Source organism: Falco naumanni, chromosome 6 (assembly GCF_017639655.2).
Source record: "Falco naumanni isolate bFalNau1 chromosome 6, bFalNau1.pat, whole genome shotgun sequence".
Taxonomy (NCBI): domain Eukaryota; kingdom Metazoa; phylum Chordata; class Aves; order Falconiformes; family Falconidae; genus Falco; species Falco naumanni.
In genome coordinates, this window is record NC_054059.1 from 73,898,098 (window position 1) to 73,919,074 (window position 20,977).

Genomic DNA, 20,977 nt, shown 5'->3' on the forward strand with positions numbered 1-20,977 from the left:
GCCAGTTGGGTCTTGAAAACCTCCAAGGACAAAGACTGCATAACCTCTCTGGGCAACCTGATCCGTGACTGGACTTGTTCCCACTTCCCAGGACAGTACAAGGGAGCAAGACCCCGGGTGGGTGTCTCCAAAGGATGGTTTCAGTTGCCTCAGGAGATCAGACCACAGGCAGGACTGTGAGTCCCTCTCTGCGCTGCCAAGAGCTCCAGATCCCTCATACAGGCTGAAAGGATCTCAGCACCGGAAGGACCAAGGTGGTGAAAGACTGGAACGCTGCCAGTCATCGCTGCTCAAGTGTCCTGCTTCACGTCAGTTCTCCATCCTGCCTGGCCACCCTGCCCTCTTGTGCCAGGGCAACGTGGGCTCTGGACCACCCACCCCCACTCTGCTGGGATCCCCAGAGCCTCTGGAGCTCTGTAAGCCCACCGGTGCCACAGGCAGAAAAGCTGTCTCAACCTTCACCCCCAGCGGTGCGTCCCCATCGCCCTCCCGGGCACCCCGCTCCTTCAGCCCTCTCCTCTGCATAAGGCGGCCCGGGGGGGCAGCTATATGGCCCGGGGGGGTATATAGGGTAGGGGCGGGGCTATATGGCCCGGGGTGGGTATATAGGGTGGGGGCGGGGCCATATGGCCCGGGGTGGGTATATAGGGTGGGGGCGGGGCTATATGGCCCGGAGGGGGCACCACTAGACGGGAGCGGGGCACCAGGGCGGAGGGCTAGCGGTGTTTGTGCCTCACCGGGCGCGGCTGCGTTAACCTGCGCCGCCCTGCCCCGGAGCCTCTGTCCCACCGGCGCCCGCTACCGCACCCGAGACTGCGTCCCTCCCGAGGGGACCCGGCCGTGCCCATCCCCCGCCTGCCTCCCCAGCGGCGCGGCCTGGCCCCCCCGCCGCATGCCAGAGACGCCGGCGCGGTGCCGGGAGGGAAGAGGGTGGCAGCGGACCCGCTCTTGCTTCCGGTGCCCGGTCCGCTTCCGGGGCGCCACCGTCCGCTTCCGGCGCTTGCCCCACCCCGCTGCGGCCGGAAACGGAAGTGCCCGGTCGAGGCGGGGCGGCGGCGGCCGCCCCGGGCTGGCGGGGGCGGCTGGCGGGCCGCGGGCGGGCGGGCGGGCGGCGGGGGCCGGGGCCGGCCACGATGCCCCGGCGGAAGCAAAGCCACCCGCAGCCGGTGAAGGGTGAGTGCGCAGCGGGGCAGGGGGGCGGCGGAGGCCCGGCGGTGACCCGCGGCGCTCGGTGTGTTGCAGCGGACGCCGAGGACGGCCCCGAGGAGACGGCGGGAGCGGCGCTGGTGCTGCCCGGCGACTTGCTGCTGGGCCGCGGCCTGGCCTTCGAGAAGGGACCGCCAGGTGCGTGCCGCTCTCCGGGCCCGGCAGCGGCGCCCCGCGGGAACGGCCGGCCTGGGCCCCCCCGCTCCAGGAGCGCCGCCGGGCGGGGACGCGGCCCGGCCTTGCCGGTACCGGTTCCCCGCGCATGGCCCCATCCGGCAGCCGCCTTGCCCGCGAACGGTCCCGCCCGGTGGCTGCTCCGCCGCCGGGGGCGTTTCCCTCTCCCGGATCCCGCGGGGTAAGACCCCGACCCCCGGCAGGGGCCCGCGCCGGTGGTATCTGCCTGCCCGGCACCGATCCCCGGCGCAGACCCCCACTGAGCGCTCCCTCCCGTCAAGCCTTCCCACCCCACCCCCTGTGCGTTGTGCCCCCAGGGTTGGCCTGGGGCTGCGGGTACACCGGAGCTGGCAGCCGCCTCGCCGCATGCCGTGGCCGCCACCGGGCTCATCCCCGTAGCTGCAGGGGCACGACTTTGCAGCCCACCGGGGCCTCGTCCCCATGGGGTCCTGCCCCACCGCTGCCCCTTGGCAGTGCGTGGTGTGGGGAGCTGGGCCGGGGCTGTCTCTCCACCAGCCTCTGCTTGCAGGCCCCGCGGCAAGGCCAGCCAGCACCTGCCCAGCTGGCAGCATGCTGGGCTCCAGGTCAGCTAGAGCCACAAGGCAGCCAGAGGAGCAGACGCTGCTTTGGCTCCATTAAGGTACCTCACAAGGACCAGTGGGTGCATCACTCGCTGCCCTCAATGGTGAGTGGTGAACAGAATAACATAGAAACAGAATGGCGAGATGAGGAGGGCACAGAGCCTGTGGCTCTGTCCCCTTGCTGTCTGCAAGGGCTGTGCTCCGGTGCGTGTGCTTGGCAGCCGTGCTGGGCTGTGCCAGCAGCTCCCACTCTCATGCCGAGGCACAGTCCCAGCTGCCTGGCAGATGGGGTTCTGCTCTGAGGGCTGCACTTCCCCACAGCCTGTGGCAGGGCCCAGTGGTGGGACAAAGCTCACTCGGCAGCTCTCGGAGCTGGACACGGTGAGGGCTGAAAGATGCTCTTTGCTGTCTGAAATACCTTCTTCCTTCCCGATCACAGCTGCTAGCCCCAGCCGGGGAGAAGGACCAGGCACTTCAGGGCCCACTGAGTAGGTCAGGAGAGCCATCACTGGTCATGTGCTCATCCTCACCCCATGAGCCACACTGTCCCATGTGGGGAGCACAGACACAGCCAGACTGAGGGGACTGCTCTAGGGATGCTGTGGCACTGCTGGACTGTGGGCCCAAGCTGAGGAGGCTGGGGAGTCCCTTGGTGTGGGGCTTGAGGCAGGGTTGAGAGTTCCCCTGGCAATAGCCAGGCCCTCACAGGATGCCCCATTCTGGTGTCTGCGCTTCAGGCAGTGCTTGTGAAGGGGTACCGGGGGCTGGGAGGCCACCCTGTCCCACCACATGGGAGCAGCCTCAATCCTGCACCTGCCTGGGGTTCTGGGAGCTGGGCAGTAGTGAAGGGGTGAATCGGCCCAGGCAGCTTTCTGGGGCAGGGGGCATGTGTTGGGTCTTGCAGGCCCCGGGGCTCCAGGTCAGGCACAGCACAGGGACAGCTGGGCACAGCTTGAGACTGGTGGTGGCAAGGCTTTGGCTATATGTCGCTGCCATTCTGGCCCCAAGCACCAGCCTGGGGACACATCTGGGGTGTGGGGCCCACAGGCCAGCCTGAAGCAGCTGCAGGGTAGCAGGCTCTGCTCTTGTCATCCCTCCCTGGGGCACAGGCACTGCCTCAGGGGCTGCAGGAGGATGGGTCTGTGCCCAACCAGGAAGCAGAAGTGCCCTCAGAGCCTGGCCCAGACTTCCTCCCACTGCCACGGGACAGCAGTGCCACGTGGGGCCGGGGAAGGTCTGTTTCCCAGTGTGATGGAGCGGGGCTGGTGCTGAGGCCCCATGGGGAGCAGGACCCAGGGCTGGGGCAGCAGAACAGCAACAGGGGGCCCGGAGCGAGCTTTATGGGCTCCCAGCTTTCCTGCCAGGGTCAGGCTGCACTCAACACCCTCCCAACGTCACTGCTTCCCACCGGCCAGGCCCACCAGTAACAGTGGGTGCCTGCCCCGCTCCTGTGCCCCTCGCCACCTGCCCTCCTTGTGCTGGGGGTATTGGCCGCAGGCTGACCGCCCAGCTCGGCCAGCTGCAGGGCAGAGATGACAGTGTTACCCAAGGGGCCCAGGACAGGCCCTGCAGCAGGCTGTCAGGGCAGCTTACGGCCATGAAGCTCCTCACCCCTCTGTGGGTGGTGTGGTGGACCCCTGCAGGGTGCTGCCAGGGTGGGCACAGCTGCCTGGCCCCCGCTTCCTGCGGTCCCTTCCTTGAGGTGGACCCTGCGGGGATTGGTGGCACAAGCAGAGGGGCTGTGCCTAAGCCAGCATGGCTGACACCGTCCCATCCCCATGGTCTTCTCAGCAGATACCCTGGTGGGAAAGATTGCCATCCCAGCATATGCGCTGAGCGACGACGACTGCTCCTCCGGGTACCAGCAGCTGAGCGTGGAGAGTGACCCCGAGGAGGGTGGGGAGCCCGGCCCTGCAGCGCTGCCCTGCCGCCAGTGTGGGCTGCAGCTGGCTGCCAGCCTAGGCCAGAGCTGCCTGCAGTGTGCCGGCACGGAAGGGGGCCGCAGCCAGCGCATCGTGTACTCCTGCCAGCTCTGCCCCTTCGCCTCCCACTACTCCAGCCACCTCAAGCGCCACATGAAGACGCACAACGGGGAGAAGCCGTTTGCGTGCCCGCAGTGTGCCTACGCCTCTGCCCAGCTGGTGAACCTGACCCGACACCTGCGCACGCACACAGGGGAGAAGCCGTACCGCTGCACGTGCTGCAGCTTCGCCTGCAGCAGTCTGGGGAACCTCAAACGTCATGAACGAGTCCACAGCCAGGACAAGCCCTTCCAGTGTGCTGCCTGCGACTATCGCTGCAACCAGAGCCGCAACCTGAAGCGGCACATGCTCAGCCACCGCCTGCCCGAAGGCGAGGGGCCGCACCGGCGGGACAAGGACCCAGGTAAAGAGAGGGGGTGTGGGGGGGAGGGGAGAGCTGCTGGGGGGACCCCTCCCATGGCACAGCCCCAGGGCTGGCGAAGGGCCAGGATGCGCATCCTGCCATCAACCTGTGCCCAGTGTGGCACCATGTGCCACCAGCCTCAGCCAGGGCACCGTCACCCCAGAGCCCACAGCTTGTCACAGAGCTGAGCCCTGCCAGCACTGCCTCATCCCGCTCACAGCCCTGTTTTGTGTTTTTCCCGCAGAACCGCTGCTGCCAGAGCTGAGCCTGCACGTGGGCAGCAGCAGCGGCCCCTTCCTGCCTGGCTGCACTCGGCTGCGGGGCGAGGAGGCAGCCGCGCTGCCGGAGCTGCTCTTCCCCTTCACATGCCGCATGTGTGGGCTGGTGCTGGACGACGGGTTCGCCCAGGATGAGGGCCTGGCTGAGCAGGTCTGCGGGCGCTGCAGCCTGGCGGTGCTGGGCACCGAGCCGGGCGCCAGCCCTCGCAAGGGCACTGGGGACAAAGGCTTTGCCTGCAGCCTCTGCCCCTTCGTCACCCACTACCCCAACCACTTGGCACGGCACATGAAGACACACAGTGGGGAGAAGCCATTTGCCTGCCCGCTCTGCCCCTACGCCTCTGCCCACCTCGACAACCTGAAGCGGCACCAGCGAGTGCACACGGGCGAGAAGCCCTACAAGTGCCAGCTCTGCGACTATGCCTGTGGCAACCTGGCCAACCTCAAGCGTCACGGGCGCATCCACTCGGGTGACAAGCCCTTCCAGTGCAGCCTCTGCAACTACAGCTGCAACCAGAGCATGAACCTGAAGCGGCATATGCTGCGGCACACGGGTGAGAAGCCCTTCCAGTGCCGGGACTGCCCCTACACCACTGGCCACTGGGACAACTACAAGCGCCACCAGAAGATCCACGGCCACACAGCCGAGAGCTGGGTAAACCCACGCAATGCCAAAGCCCTCCTGGCCCCTCCAGCCGTGGGCACGGCCCTGCCCTGAGACAGCACTTAGCCCAGCTGCAGGGGTGCCCAGCCCTGCATCAGGCCCGGGGTGCCTCGGCCCCCGCCCTCCCTGGGGGAGGGATGGGCAGCAGACTCCAGGGGGGCTTGGGGCTGCCTTATGTGGGTGCACCGGGGTCTCCAGCAGCCCTCGCCTGCCTGGGCAGCGTGAAGCCACAACCAGCAGCTTGGGTTCCAGGCTCAGGTGCCTGGCCCAACGGCGGTGGTGCTGTGTCCCCAGGCACCCCCGCGGTGTGGTACCTGCCTGTTCCTGCCTGTTGGAGCCTTCCTCTGCCAGAGTCTGGGGAAAAGGGGGGAGGGGGGAACAGGACTGGTTCCATGGCTGTTTCCATGCTGGTCAGTGTAATTTATATTGTGTATAAATGCATTAAACGGTCAGTTTTGTTATCTGCTATTCTCCCTGGGGGCCTTGTTCTGCTTCAGGAGAGGACAGTGTGGGGCTGGCAAGGTGTGCAGGGAGAAGAGGGATAGTGACCACCTCCCAACAGACAGCCCAGTACCAATCAGGATCCATTTTAATCATCATTGGTGTGTAAACATCGGTTACTGTCCATTAATGCTCGGTCGGTCTGAGCAGCAGGAGATACGTGGTTACAAGCCTAGATTACGCTGGAGTCTATGAGCGGGTTAGAGAAGGGGCTCTGCGCAGAGCCCCCTGGAGACAGTGTACTGCAGTCTGTCCCTTGAGCAGAAACCTAAACGCTAATTTGGCATTACAGAGCCTCACAAGAGCTGCTCAGTGCCACCAGGCTGCTGCTGCCAAGCCGCTGGCCCAGCCACCCGGGGCAGCTGCCCCCCTGCGCAGCTGGGCACTCAAGCCAGGCCATCCCAGCTGGGGAAGGGGCAGCTCTGCCCCCGCGCTGGGCCAGGCTCCGCGACACTGCTCCAGGGCTCAGCCTGGGCACGCTGCTCGCTGCTCGGGTTGGGCTGTTGCAGCCCTGGGAACGAGCCCTCTCCCAGCTGGAGCCAGCAGCAGGAGTTCAGCTGCCCCCACCCCAAAGGCAGCAGTGGGCTGGGGGTGAGCTCCCCAGCCCAGGGGAGCAGGGGAAGGTGGATGTAGCAGGTGAGAGGCACGTTGATTGCAACCTGGCTGCAGGTCGTACATTCCTCAGCGAAGGCCCTCGGCTGTTGCTGTCTTAGGAAGGGGGGCACTACAGATCTTCATCGCCAATACCCTCAAAGGCGTAATTGCCATGGAAGTTGTTAGCGCCCACATCGTTAGCAGAGCTGGAGTGGCTGATCCCTCGAAGGCTGACAGAGGTGAGCTTGCTCTGTGGAGAGGGAAGGCATTAGGGAGGATCCCACTCCCCCCTGCTTAGTACGAGGGTGATGGCGACAGTGCACCCACACACAACTCACCGAGAGTTTGGCCATCGGCTCCCGGGAGGCGTCAGGCGAGTCCTGTGGGGATGGCACAGTCAGGCAGCACTGGGGTGGTGGGACATGCCAACCACCCTACCCACCATTAGCTACCACTCGCCCTCCTGGGACAAGGCCAGGCTACCCTCTCTTCCCTCCCCCGGGGAGTCTGGCTCCTGGAGATTGGTCCATGGTTCTTTCTCTTCCCATGGCTATGGGAATGGGGCACGGCAGCCCTGCTGTCCTCTGGGCTTGCCCCAGCCCTGCCAAGGGGACAGTGGCACCTCTGGGGGTGGTAGGCTCTGGTACCCAATACAGCAAAGCCAGCCCACAGTCGCACTGGTCTCCCCCTGCCAGGGCCACAGGGTCCCACTCACCAGCAGTGGGGGCGATTTCACGGCCTGCTGGCTGTCTGAGCGCCGCAGGGTCCCATTCACCCGCCGGCGAAACATCTGCAAGGGGAGAAGCTCAGCTCAGCCGCAGGGTCCCCATGGGCAACTCCAGAGGTTAAGATGGCCCCTGGGGATCCTTGAGCCGGCCCCATCCTGAGAAGAGCAAGCAGGGCCCAGCCTAGACCCCAAGGAGTCGCAGGGGCAAGATGGGATCCCACCCCAGAGACAACATCCAGCCCCAGCTGTCACCTTGCGGATGCTGCCTCCAGACTTCTTCACCATCAGCTCGTCCACCATGGACTGAAGGCAGATGCTCAGCATGATCGCCTGCAAGGGAGAGGTGTCATGAGGCTCCACGCACCGCACAGCCTTCCCAACACACCACGCCAAGCCCTTTCCTGCACAGCCACTCCCTCACTCCCATCCTTGTCCGCTGCCAGCCTGGCACGCAGGCAGCCCTACCTGTGGGCTGGTGATGGTGACCCACTGCAGCCGGTCCTTGCTCATTAGATACTCGAAAGCCAACTCCAGCTTCACCTCAGACTTCCCTGGGCTGCTCCCCGAGGGACCATTGCTCATTGGCACCTGCAAGGGCACGTGCTAAGGCTGGGAGCCTCCAGAGGGAAAGACACCAGCTTCCCAGGACCCTGTGCCAAAAGGGTAGCTCCAGCTGGCTGCTGGACACCCTGCCCAGCTCCCACTGGCCTTCCAGCACCATCAGGTCCCCTCACAGCAGCAGGCCCCTCAAATGTCCTCACACCAATGACCCCCTCAACCCCAAATCACGATTCGGACCTTCCCCAGGCCAGCTGGGCTGGAAGCAGGCAACACATCCAGCACCTTTCCCAGGGACAGCTGCTGGACCGGCCCAGCACAGCCAGGTCCCACCAGACCCCCACGAGCCTTCCCTGCTCTCCAGGGCCCCACAGGCAAGTGGCACTCACCGAGGATGTGACCCGCCAGCACCGCATGCGCGTGACCTTGAAGCTGCCTTCCTTGATCTGCTCGCTCGGCAGCCGCACCTGGAAGTTGAGCTCATTGTTGCCAGCACTGACGACGACATGGCATCCCTTCTCAGGGAAGTCAGTGACGCAGGGGTCAAACTTGAGATAACCGTAGTACTTCAGGGTCTGCGCCAGGCGGATGAACTGTGGACAGAGCCAGGGAAGTTCAGCACAGACACCACAACTCCTGAGCCAGGAACAGGCAACAAACTCAGCACCACACGTTCACACAGGACTGGTGCCAGGCCAGTGCCTGGACTGCTCCAGTCACAGCATCCTGCCCTCCCCTACCTCCTTCTTGGAGACTTTTTCCTGCAGGGACTTCAGCTGCCGGTGCTGTTCCTTGTTGACAAGGATCCATCCATGCTCGATGTCTGACACCGTCTACCAAGAAGCAGAGGCTGGTGAGCAGTGGGGCCCACCTGAGACCCCGCACAGCCATAACCGAGTGGTGCAGTGCCCCTTCTCACCCAGCTGGGCCACACAGACCCTCACCTGAGCATACAGCAAGTTCAGCCCCACACGATGCTCCATTACATCATCGTCATAGGAGGAGTCCCAGTAGCTAGAAGGGAACCACATGGGTCAACTTATTCCCCAGCTCCAAACAGCAATGGGGAGAAATACATCTCCCATACTAGGGCAAGGCGCCGAGCCAGGTCTCTGGCCAGCTCCCCTGGTAGCCCATCAGTTGCCACACCCCAACTCCCCCTCTCAAGCAGATGCCAGAGGCAGCAAGAGCCGTGTCTGGGAAAACAGAAACAGGGACCAAATCCAGCAGGGCAGCCTGGCCCCCGGTGTCACGGCCTGGGACACCTGGGTGTGTTGCTGGGGGCCAAAGCACCCTGCAGACAGCAATGGTGAGGCAGGGGGCGGCCCCTGTGCAGAGCAGGGCGCCCCAGACACCACCCCACTGCTTTGGCAGTCACTGCCCCCTCCAGCCCTGCCACTCACCTCTTGCGCAGGATGATCCTGAACTCAGGGTTATGCAGGCTGGTGACGGACACATACGGCAGCTCAAACTCCTGCAGCTTCCGCACGACTGCAGGGAAACAGCAGCTCAGCAGCAGCTTGGGGCAGCAGGAGCCCACCAGACCCCCACCAGCTAGGACACCCCAGGGGAACATGCTGGATCCCCCCACCCAGGACCGTCTGGTCCAAGCACACAGCTCTTACTCCAGGGCAGGGTGCAGGGCAGACATCCCACCGCAGCCCTTGTGGGTCTCCAGTGTGCTCTACTCACAGGAGAAAGCTCCGTCCTTGGTCTCTCTCACTAGGAAGAGGCTGAAGTAGCCGACCAGGTCATCTGGCAGATCCAGCTTGGAGGCCACAGCCTGGGAGCAAGAGCAGGAGGTCACCACTTCCTGCAGAGAGGCAGCACTTCTACATCCTTACCCCGTGGCAGGATCCAGCCTGCACGCATGCTCTGGGGCCTCCCAACAGCAGGAAGGCAGCACCTCTGCTGGGCTGGGGGCCAGGGCAGGACGGGCAAGTGGGGCCCAGGGGATCACCACCACCATGATAGAGCTGGGAGCCTCCTGACATCAGTCTGGACCCAGAAAGGGTCACGAGCACATCGGCATGCTCTCCCCAGCTCCACCGCTCTTCAGCCCCTCTGGACAACCCTGCTCTGTGGGGTGGGTAGGGATGCGGCAGGGAGGGCTGAATGGCTGCCAGGCTGAGGGAACCCCTGCAACATGTGGGAAACCACAGAACTCAGCAGGAGGAGCTGGTCCCACCCAACACAAGAACTTTCGCACCTCAAGGACATCCTCTGTCTGGTCCGAGGTAAGGATGGTGACCTTAACCTTCTGGCCATTGGAGAGCAGCACTTCCAGCACCACCTCCTCTGTGGGTATCTGCTGCGTCTCCTGGACAGAGAAACTGGACTGGCACCCTGGCCCCTCCACCGCAGACCACCCTCGCACCACTCAGACTGCCCCACAGTCCAAGGGCCCCAGCACGCACCGCCCAGCCCCAGTGGTCAGCACTCACCCCCACACAGGCTGCCCCAGCAGCCCACCACATCCAGCGGCTCCTGCCCCCTCACCTGCTGGGCCTTGCGCAGAAAGCTGTTGAAGGTCTCACTGCCTCCCAGCGTCGGGTCCTGCCGCACTGGGGGTGGAAGATGAGCAAGGAGTCAGACGTTAAGATGTGGGAAGGGGCAGGGACCCAAGCCAATGCCCATCCACTCGGTGGCCCCTCAGAGCCTGCATCCAGACTAAGCATGCACTGCATGTAGGGGGTACACATTGGCAGCCACGGACTCCCCACAGGTGGAGGCACTAGTGGGTCTCACCTCTGCAAGTGCAGGGAAGGGGCTGCGACAGAGGAGCTGACACCCAGTGGACAAGGCCAGCTAACGCCAGAGCAAGACTGAGAATACCAACATGGGCCACAGTAAATGTAAAAGTGGGAAGGAAGATGCGGGCAGTGCCCCAGTGCCCTGAGCAACCAAGAAGGGGACAGCTGGCCCTGAGCTGCAGCACAGGGCAGACCCAGCTTACCAGCCTGCATGTATTTCTCCAGCTGTTCCCGTCGTTGCTCTACTTCTGCCGGGGTGAGTGTGAAGATCTTCTTTGGGGGAAAGGCTGGGACCACATTAGCACCATACTCTTTCCTTAACTGGGAAGAGAGCAGAGTGCTGCCAGTGCCTCCAGGGAGATAGTGGCTGCTCTAACCCCCCACCCCAGCTGATTTCCAGGGGCCTGGCAAGGGGACCAGAAGGCTCAACAGCCTTCCTCATCCAAATGGACAGCCAGCAGTTTGCAAGAAGGTGGGATGTCACAGAGCAGGAGGAGGCCTGCACCCTGTGCCAAGGAAGAGAAACCAACACCCTGCCCACAGCCAGCGCAGCAGCCGGCATGCCAGCTCTCCAGCAGCGCTCAGTGCCTCCCCGCAGCACCCAGCGGGCCACGAGCACAGCAGAACCCACAGTGCTGCCCTGCAGGAGTGGGGTCAGTCAGCAGCAGCTCCCACCGCTGCTGGGGACATCTCCCTACCTGCTCATGCAGCCCCAGGAGCTGGCTGTAACGCACTCGGCAGTGCAACACCCCATTCACGTGGATGTTGTAGGCCTGCAGGGAGAGACACCAGTCAGATCCCAGCACCTGCCCAATGGAGGGGCCCCAGGGCCTGCCCAGCTTGGGGCACACAGGCCACCCCAAGGAGAAGCCTCTGCAGGGACCGGCCCAGGAAGATGTGACACCCCTGAGGACCGTGCCAAAGAGCAGATAGGGCACCCCCAGCCATCCCTTCCTGTCAGCAGAGGTCAGCTCCTGGACCCACCAGGTCCAGAGGAAGCACCAGGACCCACCTGGAACCCTCACGTGCCCATGCCAGGCCAGGCACCACCACAGCAGCTGGGTTTGCTTTGCAGGCACCAGCCCGGTCACAGCAGCTGGGTTTGCTTTGCAGGCACCAGCCCGGTCACAGCAGCATGCCACCCGCTGCCTGGATCCCCTCCATGTGCTGCCCTGGAGCACACAGCTCCGCAGCACTTCCCTCACAGGGCCGGAGATTTCTCCGGCTCTCAGGGGCAGCACCCTCAGCAGCTGGAAGAAGAGCAGGGCCCTCACACTCCAAAGCTGCCCGTGGACACCAATGCATGCAACCAGCAGCCCCAGGCAGGCACAGCCACAGCCCTCAGCCCAGCCAGGACCAGGAGGGGCTGCTGTCAGCAGTCAAGGGCTATGCATTAGCAAGCACAGACTGATCAAATGCCCAGGACTTGCACAGGTGAGTATAAGTACAGCACTGGAAGGTTTCTGTGTGCTGCTCCTCTGAAGACACATCAGCGTCAGCACAGACCTGCAGCTCAGTGGATATGGTCAAAACTGCTCAGGAAGTACAAGTGCATCCAAGAGGTGTGTCTGATGAACACCAGGAAGACATAACCCTGCAGCTGCCCAGCCACTGGGAGAGAGTATGGAGCCATACTGCAGCCTCAGGGATGCGGGTGTCCCCAAGTCAGCAAGTAAGGAGACCCCTCCCCACTCCCTGCGGCAAGAAGTGGCAGCCAGCAGCTGCTCTCCATTCTGCAGGCCCACAACATTTGGAGGAGCGAGCACAGCAATGCAGTGGCGAGCACAGCAACCTGGGCTGTGTTCAGGCCAGCAAAGCAGGAGCCTGGCATCCAGTCAGAGCTGCACAGCCGGGATGTCCACACCACCAAAGGCTGTGGGCCTGGGCTCTCTCCACCACCTCCCGGGATGCACAGCCACTGCCAGCCCTCACCACAGAGCAGGGGATTCCTTCCTCATGTGCTGCCTGCCTGCCCACCCCTGGGCCACCACAACATGCCCCAGCACTACTGGGGTGCTGAAAGTGTAAGGGTTGCTGCAGAGAGCCCAGCAGGACGTGCCTCCCACCCCAGCCCCGGGACATGCCCCCTGAGCCAGGGGAGAGGCTGGAATCCCTCTGGGACACCTCTGCCCCAGGCAGCACCAGCCCAGCCAGGGCTCGTCTGTCCCACAGCTTGGAGGGAGCCCTACAGAGTTGGGGAGGCAACTGCCCCTGCTGCAGGGGATCCCACAGAGCTGGGCCCTGGCTGCTGCACCCCTGCCCCAGCTCAGGTCTCCACTGATGCCACAGGCACAGGGCCGCACAGCACACAAGCCCCAGCCACTCCATGCCCCAGCCACCGATCCTCTCAGGGGACAATGCTATCCCCTCTGTGCCGGAGCAGGTCCTGCTGTCCCCAGAACGGTGTTTGGGAGGGCAGGAGGGGTGCACTGCAGGGGCTGCAAATGTGCCTGCAGGCAGCGATCACAGCCCAGCCAGGTATCACCCACTGCTCTTTCGCTCACTGGAAGCCCCAAGCGTCCTGCCCCTGCAAGCTGGGGCTGCCCAGGGTCAGCAGAGGCACCTGGGCAGGCCACGCTGGAGCTCAGCTGCCTTCTCACACCATCCCCCCAAGCCAAAGGTTTTGCCAAGGGTCAAGCCAAAGGACCCTGCTGCGCAGGGTCCCTGTCAAGGGCCCAGGAGACCGGTGCGGGGCAGGGGTGGCCAGGTGGCGCAGGCAGCACTCACGCCTGCCCAGCGTCAGCTCGGGGGCTGGCACCGGCAAGGCTGTCTGCAGGGTCACCAGCTCCTGCCCACAGCTGGGGCTGCAGAGGAGCAGTCCTCTGATGCTGGGGATGCTGGGGACATGGCCCTCCCCCACCCAAGGGGCCATCGCGACACCTGAGGGCAAAGTGCAGGGGGAGGCACAGGGCCGAACACCTCGGGGCCCTCGTGGATCACCAGGGCCCTTCGCCGCCCTTCCTGCAGCCCAGGATGACGGCCGCCCCTGTCCCCCACGCACTGCGCATCCCAGAGGGTTGAGGAGACCCCCCCAGAGAGGGATGTCGGCAGAAGCGGGGGGCTCGGGGTCCCCACGGCACGGCCGCGAGGCCCGGAGCTGGTGGGCGCGGGCCAGGCCCCGGCCCTGCGGCCGCACCCGGGGGGCTCTGCCCACCACAGCCCGCGCCGAGGCCTCGGGGAGCCGCTCCCGGAGGTGCTCGGCAGCCGCAGGGCGGGCACGGCCAGCCCAGCAAAACAGGAAGCCGGGAGGAACGGACGGGCCGCCGGGCCAGGATGAGCCGGGCCCCGGGCCCCCCCGGGCCGCAGCGCACCGGGCGAGCCGCTCCCCCCCACCCCCGCGCAGGGCACGGCCCCAGCACCCCCAATGGGGTCGCAGCCCAGGGACACTCCCCCGAACCCGCCGGGATCTGGCTTGAACCGCAGGGCCCGCCCGCGGGGCGCAGAGGCGGCGCGGCCCAACGCCCGCCCGGCCGTCTGAGGGGTGGCGGCCGGCCACGGGGGAGGGCTGGCCGCCTCCCCCGGCCCGCACAGGCCACCCGCCACAGGGCCCGCGGGCTCACACGGCCCCAACCGGGCAGGGCGCGGGCAGCGTCCGCCCCGGGACAGCGGACTCGCACCCGGCCCCACCGGGCGCTGTCCCCGCCGCCGCGGGGCCCCGCCGCAACCGGGCCGCATCGCCCCGCTCCGCCCCGCGGGACAGCGCCGCTCCGGCCCCGCTCACCACGTAGGCGGTGCCGCCGTCGCCGGCGCGGGTCTCGGTCTCGGGGATGGAGAAGTGCATGGCGGGGCCGGGGCCGGGACGCGCGCCCCCGCTACCTGCCGCGCGCCGCCATGTCGGGCCGGTCGCTCCCCGGCGCCGCCCCGCGGGGGCCCCCGCGATGGCGAGGCCGGTGGAACCGCCCGCCGGGGCCGGCCCGCCCCGGCCGCCCGCCCCGCCCCGCCCCGCGGGAGCCTGCCGCAGCCCCGGGCCCGCTGCCCGGCACCGTCCGGCAGGGGCAGCGGCTCTGCCCTGCCGCGCCCGGTGCTGGGCGCCGGCCACGGGGAGGGACGGCCCGGGAAAGGGGACAGCCCCCCCCCGCCCGCGCCTTGGCTGCGGGGTGGCGTCATCGCGCGTCACGCGGAGAGCCGCCGACGTCACGGCAGGTGGTGCAGAGACGGCGGGCGGCAGCGGCCTCCGGGCGGCAGGGGGCGCTGCGGCAGGGCGCCATGGCGGAGCGGGCCGCGCCGGACGGTGAGTGCGGAGCCGGCGGGGGCACCCCGGGACCCCGCCGCTCGGCACCCACCCAGCTGCCCCCGCCAGCCTCTCCCCGGCCCCTCTTACGCTTTCCCCTCGTTCCAGGTGCGGGCCCCGAAGCAGCCGCGCCGGTGCCGGTGGGACCGCAGGTGAGCTGCGCCGAGGACCGGCGTGGGGCCGGGGGACGGGGGCCTGCATGGGGGCCGAGGGCTGCCTGACGGTCTGTGCCCGCAGGACCCAGAGCTCTCCCGGGAGGAGAAGCTGCAGCTGCGGAAGGAGAAGAAGCAGCAGAAGAAGAAAAAGAGGAGCGAGAAGGGGCCGGCAGCTGAGCCCCCGGAGCAGGGGACGCCCTCCGACCCAGGACAGCCGCGGGGTGAGGACCCCCTTCCCCCGAGGCAGCCAACAGCCGGGGAGCCCCGCCGCTGACCACCCTGAGCTGGGACAGCCCTGCGGCAGGGCCCTGGTGGTCTGTCGGCTGGGAATGCCCCCAGGCTGGAACAGCCCTGCTTACGGGAGGCTGCAGCAGCACCTCCAGCATATCCCACTTCTCTGCACCCAAGCCCTGGGCCTCGCTGCCCCAGACCCTGCATTCTTGCGGGGCTGAGATACAGGGAGGCCGTTCCCCTCCCCACCTGGCTGGCCTGCTGGTTCCATGTCAGCTGCGCGGGGTTGTCAAGGTGCTGGAGAATGAGGGGTTTAGTATCACCTGCCCCTCCAAAGGCAGACCCTTGCACAGAGCCTCCCTGCCATGGGCTGCTCCACGTGCTGGGCTACATCTCCTGGTGGTAGAGGCTGGGCACAGACTTCCCTCTTCCGTCTCCTGCAGTAGCTGCTCACCCCACGTTCCCGCCAGCCTTGGCCGATGGCCCCAACGATGGCAAGAGGCCCCCAGCGGGCAAGAGCAAAGCTGAGCTGCGAGCAGAACGCCGGGCCAAGCAGGAGGCTGAGCGGGCCCAGAAGCAGGCCAAGAAAGCAGAGCTGAGCCAGGCAGCCACAGCAGCCAAGCCCAGGCTGACCCCCACCGAGCCTCAGTCCGGTAAAGCTGTCATCGCCACAGGGTGCAGAGGGTGGGTGGGTGGGTGAGCAGGGAGGGAGGGGTCTGGGGTGAACACCTGCAGGGTCTGCCCATCTGGTTCTTCCCTGGTGTCCTGGGCACTGCCCTGCCGTGTATTTCCCACGTCTGGGGGCAGCGTGACTGGGCTGGGGGCTGCACAAGGGCAGTAACACCCTACACTGCCCTCCCCACTATCTTCACAGTGGTAAAGCGGCTGCCAGAGCACATACAGGTGGATGACCCTGCTGCCCAGAGGAAACTGGCCAAAAAGCTGGAGCGGCAGCAGGTAGGAGGAGGGCTGGGTAACAGGCTGCATGCTTCAAGGCAGTCATGCTGTAGGTGTGTGGTGGCGGTCAGGTTGCAGATGTGGTGGGACTGGGGCCTGCTCTCTGCTGGGCGGGGGGGGACCTCTGGTGTTGCTACAAGTGAGCGCTGGGTGTGGCTGGTGGCACTGGAGTGAGCAAGGCGCTGTGGTGGCCATCATCAACACTGTGTGGCTACAGGTACCTCTGAGACAGGACTACGGCACCAAGGTCAACCTGTTCTCCCACTTGCACCAGTACAGCCGGAAGAAGCCGCTGACGCAGCAGATGAGGTATGTGGCCTCTCAGCCCAAGCCATTAGCAAGTGTTTGGCTCTTCTTTGGCTGGCCTGGCTACAAAACAGCTGTAGTGAAGGGGTACCCTGGTCCTGTGTGTGGGCTGGCCTTGATGGGGTGGCAGGGGACACCTTCGCTTGCTTTGGGGAGCGGTGGCACCGGCAGCTGGGTGTCCTGCCCATGGGAAGAGGAGAGCTGCCCTCGGGGAGGGCAGGGCCACAGGAGAAGGGTCTGAGGGGTTAGCCTGACTCCAGCTCACAGAGCAAGTAGGGGCAGACTGACAGCTCCCTTCTTGGGCTGTCCCTCAGGTGGTTTGGCTGCAGGCCTAGCAGTGGGTTCTTGTTCCTAGGCTGTAGAGGGCCAGTGCTGACAGCTCTCTCATATTTGTCCCTGCAGCATCCCCTCCACCGTAATTCACCCAGCTGTGGTGCGCCTAGGCCTCCAGTACTCCCAGGGCATCATCAATGGTTCCAATGCCCGTTGCATCGCCCTGCTGGAAGTCTTCAAACAGGTATGTGAGCAGCTACCCATGCCCACCAGGCAGCAGGGGCATTGCACCAGGCACAGGCAGCTCTTCCCGTTCCCTGACTGCTGAGGCTATATCTGTGCTCAGTCATCCTCAGCCTCTTCCTTCTGACCATACCCAGGTCTAGGCCCTGCTGGTATCCTGTTTCAGTGCTGCCACTGCAGATTTAAGTTCCTGGAGCACCCCTTTGCCCCCTGCCACATGAAAGCATGTCAAGCTGTACAGTACTCACTTGTGCCTGGTCTGCAGCCTCTTGGGCAAGGGTGGTTGTGTGCCCTGCCTGGTCAGAAAGGGCAGGTGCCCTAAGCTCAGCTCTCTTCCTTCTTGTCTCAGCTGATCCGGGATTACTCAACTCCCCCCAATGAGGAGCTGTCACGGGACCTGGTGGCCAAGCTGAAGCCACACATCAGGTGAGGGCTCCCAGTGCCAGCGCAGAGGGACTGAAACTCCTCTGAGGGTGGTCCATTGGTCACCTCTCTGGGTTGGTGTCCACCCAAATCTGGGCTGACTTCCCTGGGGCTCTGGGTTCTGCCTCCCTGTGCACCATCCTTAGCTCAGCTGTACCCTCTCCTTTGCTTCTCCAGCCCTCCAGGCTGCTCTGGAGCTAAACCTGTTTCCTCTCTGCAGCTTCCTGAACCAGTGCCGGCCCCTATCAGCCAGCATGGGCAACGCCATTAAGTTCCTCAAGAAGGAGATTTCATGCCTACCCGACACCCTGAGAGAGGAGGAGGTGAGTGGCCTCACCCAAGCAGCAGGCTCCAGCCCTCTGGATGCAGGTGCCATGTGGTGGTGGTATGTGTCAGGAGACCCCTGAGGCCACATGGCTGGTGGGCTGAGAGGAGTTGGCTGGTGAGTCTGAGCAGTAAATCTCCACGGGATGACCAGAGCAACTGACCCAGGAGGTGCAGGGGAGACAACAGGCAGAGCTGGGAGGGCCTAATGGCAACATCAAACGCATAGTCAGGCACCACAGTCTGCTAGGAGGGTTGTGCTGGGACAGGAGTGGCCCTGCATGTCCTGCAGAGCCCCTGTCCCAGGGGAAGGTGCCATTCAGTAAACGGACTGGTTAGAAGCAGGGCCAGGCTCTCCACTTGCAGGCAGAGCTGAGCCTGGTGTCCTGCCAGGCTGCAAGGGACCACAGAGTGTCCGTGGTGTGTCAAGGCCATGCTGTACATGATCGTTGTATCTCCCTAGGCGAAGGAGAAGCTGCAGAACACTATTGACAAATACCTGCGGGAGAAGATTCTTCTAGCAGCTGAAGCCATTTCAAGGTCTGCCTTTGAGAAGATAAATGACAACGACGTGATCCTGGTGTACGGATGGTAAGAGGAGAGCCAGGGCAGCAGGTGGAAAAGGGAAACGGAACAGCTGAGTGAGCATGGGAAGCTCTTGCAAAAGCAGTTTTTCAAGGGTGGGAAGGTCAGTGTTGCCCAAGGGTGAGGCAGGAGTTGTGTTCTGGGGAGGGGGCAGTTGGAGGTGCCAGCCAGAACATGGCTGTGGTGGGAAGCTGGTAAATGAAAGGCACAAGGGAGAAGTTTTGACCAGTGGGGCAGGATACAGCAGTGGATGAATGAGGGTGTCAGTACAAAGCAGAGCATGGCCCTGGGATCAGCACTTGCCAGCTGGCTGTGGATGTATTGTTAGTGCTTTAGAAAAAGCAGAGAGCTCGTTAGGACTCTTGTCCAGTCCTGGGAGATGGGCAGGCTGATGAGCTCGCATCACGAGGTGGTGACAGAGCGCTTTCTGCCTGGCAGCTGCCAAGGGGAATGCTAAACCATGTTTGTGGAGCACAACGGACAGTGTTGGCAGGCTCGGCTGCAAGCAGGCATCCTTGGAGGGCCCCACTGCAGGGGGACTGTGTCCTGCTGATGTTTCAAATTTTTCCGCACACAGGGACAGGCTAGATGCTGGAAGCAGTGGAGCCCTCAGGCTCATTAGAGGAACAAGTAGGAGGGTCTGATCAAGTAGCCTTATACCAGCCTATAATGATTAATGTTGTTGCGTTAGCACCTCAAACTCAGTTTGCGAGTGCCCGCATTTGCAGTGCCTGCCATTTCAACTAACCCAGGCTCCGAGACCTGCCACCCTGTTGTGTTGCAGTGGTGGGCAACACTTGACTGGCCAAGAAGTGCCTGATGGAGGCCCAAAGCCATTGCCGCCAGCAAAGCCTGTACTGAAGGCTTGTCCATATGACTTTGCTGTTCTTGTTCAGTGCTTGGCACTGTCCTCTGCACCTGTCCAGAGTTACATGTTTTAAGAAACCCCGATTCACCACTTCTTCAATACAAGATATTTACAGAGCAGCCATGGCTGTTTACTGGCATTTTAAACAAACTGCAGCAAAGTAAAATGTCTAGAAGCAAAAATACAGAAGCTCGTTCTTCCTTTGAGGGACTGTGTCCCAGGAATTAGAGGTGGGAAAAGGAGTCAGAGACTGCTGTGACAAGAGAGTCCAGATGTGTGCCTCCTGTGTGGCTGGAGGAGGAGGGAGCAGGGGCGGGAGGCCAGTGCAGACCTGGAGTGTTAGGAGAGGGAAACTTGGAGAGGGTTTGGAGGGGGAGTCCCTCGCTGTGGTCACGGACAGCTGGAGGCCAGTGCTGCTTCCAGGGAGGGCTGAGACATCACTTTTCCTGGGGGCTGATTCTCTGTGCAAAGACAGGGAGAAGGGGGGCCTGGAAGTGAGCACAGCAAGAGGGTGTCTGGAAGGGGCAGTATTTGTAACGGCAAGGATGGGCATCAGCTCTGGCTGGACTCATCTCCAGGCAGCGCTAGCCCATCAGGGTCTTGGTGGGAGCCCAGCTCCCGCCCTGGGTAAGGGAGACATTGCTCTTTTTGGGCTGGATATGCCTGGGGATCCACCATGGCAGCTGGTGCCTGGCAGCGCCTGCTCTGCTGCGGCCGCTGGCAGCCAGCTCCTGCTGTGGGGCACCTATCAGAGCTGCCCCCTGGGCAAGACCCCATGCTAGGGCTCAGGAAACCTCCCCGGCCAGCACCTGATGAGTCCTGCACCAGAGCCAGCACCAAGGAAGGTGTCCTGGCACTGGGCATCTCTGGGCAATGCTGGCAGCATCACCACGGGGCAGCTGGGGCAGCCAGGTGAGAGCCTGGCTTGGTTGGATGGGGCAGCCTCCTAACTGCTGTCCCTCAGCTCTTCCCTCGTGAACCGAACACTGTGCGATGCCCACGTGAAGAAGGGCCGGGCCTTCCGTGTGATTGTGGTGGATAGCCGGCCACGGCTGGAAGGCCGGGAGACACTGCGCCGACTGGTGCGTAAGGGCATTCACTGTACCTATGTGATGATCAACGCCATTTCTTACGTGCTGCCTGAGGTGAGGAGCAGAACGGGGCTGTGCCAAACATGGAGGTGGGCATGAGGGAGGCTGCAGAATGATAAAAGGTGCTAACAGATCCTTGTGCTTTCCTGACAGGTGTCCAAAGTGCTGCTGGGAGCCCATGCACTCCTGGCCAACGGCTCTGTCATGTCCCGGGTGGGGACGTCCCAGATAGCGCTAGTCTCCAAGGCCTACAACGTGCCCATCCTGGTGTGCTGCGAGACCTACAAGTTCTGTGAGCGAGTGCAGACAGACTCTTTTGTCTCCAACGAGCTGGGTATGTCTTCTGTCCCCTTCCTCCCATCTGGGACCTGCTCCCTCTTCCCGCTGCTGGCCAGGATGGGCCACTCTGCCCTGCTGTTTTCCTTCCCTTCCCCTGCTCACAGGAGGGGTGGCCTGGCAGGCAGCAGCGGTTTGTGCTCCCGGGGCAGGATGGAGAGGTGCTGTGCGTCCCCCTGATCCTGCCGTCTGCCACTCTTTCCACAGATGACCCCGATGACCTGATCGTGCTCCGGAAGGGCCAGGCCCAGCTGGGTGGCTGGGCAGAGAACAAGTCCTTACGCCTTCTCAACCTGGTCTATGATGTGACACCACCTGACCTGGTAGATCTGGTCATCACAGACTTGGGCATGATCCCCTGCACCTCAGTGCCTGTAGTTCTGCGTGTCAAGAATGTGGACCAGTAGTAGGGACAGCTGCATGGACACTAATAAACCAGGCCCTCAATACACCTTGTCTGCCTTCTGTGATGTGGCACTGGCACCCTATGTCACCATAGGCTTAGCTCTGCACTTTTCTTGGGCATTCTGAGA

At 64.0% G+C, this 20,977-nt stretch overlaps 3 protein-coding genes across 7 annotated transcripts; 2 read left to right on the forward strand and 1 right to left on the reverse strand.

Annotated features, from left to right (window-relative positions):
* Positions 1 to 1,051: 1,051 nt before the first annotated feature.
* On the forward strand, positions 1,052 to 5,749 carry ZNF513 (zinc finger protein 513). Of its 4 annotated transcripts, none has more exons than XM_040598051.1 (4): positions 1,078 to 1,173; positions 1,243 to 1,344; positions 3,753 to 4,346; positions 4,591 to 5,749. In XM_040598051.1, the coding sequence occupies exons 1-4, from the start codon at positions 1,134 to 1,136 to the stop codon at positions 5,340 to 5,342; spliced, it is 1,488 nt and encodes a 495-aa protein (XP_040453985.1). In that variant the 5' UTR covers positions 1,078 to 1,133; the 3' UTR covers positions 5,343 to 5,749. The 4 variants fall into 4 exon arrangements, with proteins under 4 accessions (XP_040453987.1, XP_040453988.1, XP_040453985.1 ...); XM_040598052.1 differs by having other exon boundaries at positions 3,756 to 4,346; XM_040598053.1 differs by lacking the exon at positions 1,243 to 1,344 and having other exon boundaries at positions 1,052 to 1,173.
* Positions 5,750 to 5,859: 110 nt separating this feature from the next.
* SNX17 (sorting nexin 17) lies at positions 5,860 to 14,249 on the reverse strand. Its single transcript, XM_040598055.1, has 15 exons — positions 14,143 to 14,249; positions 11,120 to 11,194; positions 10,625 to 10,742; positions 10,168 to 10,232; positions 9,878 to 9,988; positions 9,361 to 9,451; positions 9,072 to 9,159; positions 8,613 to 8,682; positions 8,409 to 8,501; positions 8,058 to 8,261; positions 7,576 to 7,698; positions 7,363 to 7,440; positions 7,099 to 7,173; positions 6,722 to 6,763; positions 5,860 to 6,633 (listed from the first exon to the last, which is right to left on the reverse strand). Exons 1-15 carry the CDS (start codon positions 14,200 to 14,202, stop codon positions 6,514 to 6,516), a joined length of 1,413 nt encoding a protein of 470 aa, XP_040453989.1. The 5' UTR covers positions 14,203 to 14,249; the 3' UTR covers positions 5,860 to 6,513.
* A 3-nt stretch (positions 14,250 to 14,252) lies between these two features.
* On the forward strand, positions 14,253 to 20,893 carry EIF2B4 (eukaryotic translation initiation factor 2B subunit delta). 2 transcript variants are annotated; one of them, XM_040598049.1, is made up of 13 exons: positions 14,253 to 14,652; positions 14,761 to 14,804; positions 14,890 to 15,028; positions 15,482 to 15,691; positions 15,913 to 15,995; positions 16,213 to 16,304; positions 16,704 to 16,818; positions 17,167 to 17,243; positions 17,461 to 17,563; positions 18,028 to 18,155; positions 19,982 to 20,162; positions 20,262 to 20,442; positions 20,652 to 20,893. In XM_040598049.1, the coding sequence occupies exons 1-13, from the start codon at positions 14,253 to 14,255 to the stop codon at positions 20,849 to 20,851; spliced, it is 1,953 nt and encodes a 650-aa protein (XP_040453983.1). In that variant the 3' UTR covers positions 20,852 to 20,893. The 2 variants fall into 2 exon arrangements, with proteins under 2 accessions (XP_040453983.1, XP_040453984.1); XM_040598050.1 differs by having other exon boundaries at positions 15,485 to 15,691.
* The last annotated feature ends 84 nt before the right edge of the window (positions 20,894 to 20,977 follow it).